General features: G+C 22.7%; 1 protein-coding gene across 1 annotated transcript; it reads left to right on the top strand.

Annotated features, from left to right (window-relative positions):
* Positions 1-1,742: 1,742 nt before the first annotated feature.
* On the top strand, positions 1,743-2,350 carry LOC107648402 (DUF3339-domain containing protein). The gene is made up of 2 exons (XM_021104883.2): positions 1,743-1,882; positions 2,044-2,350. The coding sequence occupies exon 2, from the start codon at positions 2,062-2,064 to the stop codon at positions 2,266-2,268; it is 207 nt and encodes a 68-aa protein (XP_020960542.1). The 5' UTR covers positions 1,743-1,882; positions 2,044-2,061; the 3' UTR covers positions 2,269-2,350.
* The last annotated feature ends 1,362 nt before the right edge of the window (positions 2,351-3,712 follow it).

Below are 3,712 nucleotides of genomic sequence, written 5' to 3' on the forward strand. Positions count from 1 at the left end.
CACTAAAAAAAGGGTATAATTCACTGCTCTAAAATACAATACCACACGTCTCTATATTTGAGAATAATATCAAAAACATATCCAAATTTTGTAACCTCTGTTCAGACTAAGTGATTTTTCTTTCATATTGTAACTAAGTTTACTCTTTAACGAAAATTGATTTTTTAGTCAAACCGCAATATGACATGTATCAGTCTTAGACTTATATCTTTACCCAAAAATAACTCTAATAATCTTCTCATGATTAACTAGACTAAGTAAAAGACATTCAGCGTGCATATGCCTTTGTGTCTCCTATGAATTATTGATTTTTTTTTTATAAAGCTTTTTGTAGGGTCTTTTTCCATCTTTTTCTTTCATTTATTATCTTTTTGTTTTGTCTATCTCCTACTCTGCATTATAAATCATAAAGCGAGGACAATAAAGAAATCATACATAGAAAGAGAACAACAAAGAAATCTAATTTGTGATCATCCACTAAATGAACAATGATGAACTTCATCAACCACATGTAACCTCTATTTATCTTTGTCCTTTTTTAAGTGAAATATTTAAGTGTGTATTTAGATTGAAATTTATTAAATTAAAATTTAAATGAAAGTAATTTTGTAGAATTAATTTTAGATAGAAGTGAGTCTATACTAATATAATTTATATTTAGTAATTTTATACTAAAATTGATTTTGATAAAATAAATATTATTTAGATAATATTAGTTAAAATCACTTTTAGATGAATAATTAGTTAATTACTAAAAAAATATAATATTAAATTATAATCGTACTTTTTTAAGTATATTTAATTTTTTTTATACTTCTTTTAGTATTTTTTTATATAGTATTTTTTATAGTATTTTATTTTAATATGTTATAATTTTTTACTATTATAATAAAATTAATATTTATTTATTAAATTAAAACATATAAAATTGACAATTTTTTAAGTACTCCTTTTATAATAAAAATAAATATTTATTTATTAAATTAAAAATAATATATAAAATATTTTAGTATTTTTTTAAGTATTTTCAATAATTTTATTTTTATTATTATTTTAGATTCTAACATTTTACTAGTTATATTTTTATTGTTATTTATGGTTAATTTTTTATTTAATTTATTATTTCTAATAGGAAGAATAATACATATTATAAAAAGTTAGAATAATAAACTGTATACAAAAATTATAATGATAAATTTTACAATGTCAAACAAACAAAATATTCTATAATTATTTTAGTATTCTTAGTATTCTTTTATTTAGTATTATTTTAGACGGTAAAATTTTATTACTTATGACTATTGTATTTTATTACTTATGACTATTGTTATGTATGATCAATTTTTTATTTATTTTATCCTTTTTAATAAGATCAATAATTCATATTATAACAAAATTATAATACAAAATTTAATAAAAAAAATAATAAATCAAAATATGAAACAAAATACTAAAATTGATAAAAAAAATTTAAATATTTAAAATGACTTAAAATAAATCTAAAAGTTTTATGAAAAAAAATATTAAAACTAATAATGACCAACAACAAACGTTTACCAAACACACTCTAAATAGGTTAACTTAATTTTAATCTTATTACAAAATATGTTATTATTATATACATAAAATAAAATTCAAACTTTTAATAATTATTTAAATAAATGAATGAATTAATCATTTGATTAATCTAAGTTAGTTCTACACTATTGCAGTATTGCTTATTGCAACTTATTAATAATAGTGTCCAATCCCTTCACCACAACCAGCCTTGCTACTATATTCTTTATCATTGACCATAAAAAAACGATCCCTTTCTTATCTAGAAAATTCCACTAGCTGGCCGCGGATAAAAAGGAGGACAAAGATTTAAAGAGAAATTAAAGTATGATTGATTAATTTTATGTTCAACTTTTTCGGATTCCGATATTCGCCCCTTTACTTTAGGAACTGAACTTTACATTAATTTGTTATTTATTATGTTTTTTATTTTCTTCTCTATCACTACCTCTTCCAAGTCTTTTCTAACTCTTGTTTCTTTCTTAGAGGGACCTAAGAAATAAAATGAACAATTGGGCTCCTCCGTTCATAGCTGCAGCTCTATTTTGGTTGTTGTCGCCGGGAATGATCTTTCAGTTGCCGGGGAAGAACTCGCCTTTCGAGTTCATGAACATGAAGACAACTGTAGCATCCATTTTTGTGCACACTGTAATATATGGTCTGTTTCTCATTTTGTTCTTCATTGTTCTTAATGTTCGTCTTTATATCTAGCAGCCATCCACAACTTTTCTACTTTATTTACTGTTAAGGGCACTTTTGATTAATTTCATATATATTATTTCTCTTTTTACCAGTTCTTTGTAGTTCATTTCATTTAGTGATATTCAATTTATGTTCATTTCTGTTTCCCTAATGATGATTTATGTTGTTAATTTTTGTAAAGTGTTACAATTTATGATGAATTAAATATTCAAACAAAATATAATCATGTAAGTACTAATTTTGATTGTTAAACGCAACCACTACTACAATACATAACTATCAAGTCAATAATTTCCTTTTCTTTCTAACCAGGAACTTTGACCTTTACAATAGGACTCATAATGTGGTTATAGGGTTAAGATTTACAACAGAACCTTTACAATAGGACTCACCATGTGTTATTTAACAAGGTTTCTTCCTATGTTTTCAACAAGGTTTTTGGTTTTTGTTTTTAAGTTCGATTATTCATGGCAAAATGAGAATATAAGAACATGAATCCAACTGACGGCAACTTAACTATAAGTACTACATTTCTATACCTGTCATTGGACTAATAAATCAGTACAAAAATTATAATTTACACCGAAAATACTTAAATTTTTTTCCTAAAAATATATTCCATCTAATGTAGTTAAAACATTCTAAATATATTGTGTATAAAAAATATATATGACCTTTTTTATGATAAAAAATATAGGTAGTTTATTTTAATAAAAATTATTTATTAAAAAATAATATTGTAAATAGTTAGATAATTTAATATATTTAATTAAAGATATTTGACAAAAATATTTAATAATTTTTAATATCATTTTTATATAAATATATTTTTATAAAAATAACTATTAAAAATATATACTTCTTGAAAGCGCCAATACATTTTTCAGCAACATGTATGGCTTAGATCGAAGATTGAATATTTGCAGAATAAAAAAACAAATGATCTCTTCAGAGCACAAAATGAATTCACGAGTGAATGGGTCTTGTTGGTGTTGCAAATGAAAACATAGCTCGTTAATAAATGATGTATTTAAATAATGTTCCCAACCAATATCATTCATGTGACTGTTGAGTGTTGACCAAAGTTACACCCTGTGTCAAAAATCTTGACACGGTTTCAAGGATCGGATAAGCTTTTGCGCATTATTATTTATTACAAGGGATAAGGTCCATCCAAATCATAAAGCAATAAAGCATAACAATTTCTTTCATTTTCACAAATGCTACTACATGAAAAACTAATGGGTTAACTAATATATACTCTTAAATTTATCATTAACAAAAAATTTTAAATATTTTTATTTAATAAATATAAAATAAATACATTAAAAACTTAAATTTTTATATTTTAAAAAAATTAATTTATAAATTTAATATATACTCTCAATATACGAGATAGATAAATTCAAAACTAATTAACATATAACTATTTATACAACTTTCATAAGGCCAA

The sequence above is a fragment of the Arachis ipaensis genome, chromosome B6, assembly GCF_059453495.1.
Source record: "Arachis ipaensis isolate K30076 ecotype BB chromosome B6, ASM5945349v1, whole genome shotgun sequence".
NCBI classification, from domain to species: domain Eukaryota; kingdom Viridiplantae; phylum Streptophyta; class Magnoliopsida; order Fabales; family Fabaceae; genus Arachis; species Arachis ipaensis.

What these genes read in the sequence shown, in the direction of transcription:
- LOC107648402 (XM_021104883.2), top strand. Translation starts at nt 2,062, where the DNA reads ATGAACAATTGGGCTCCTCCGTTCATAGCTGCAGCTCTATTTTGGTTG.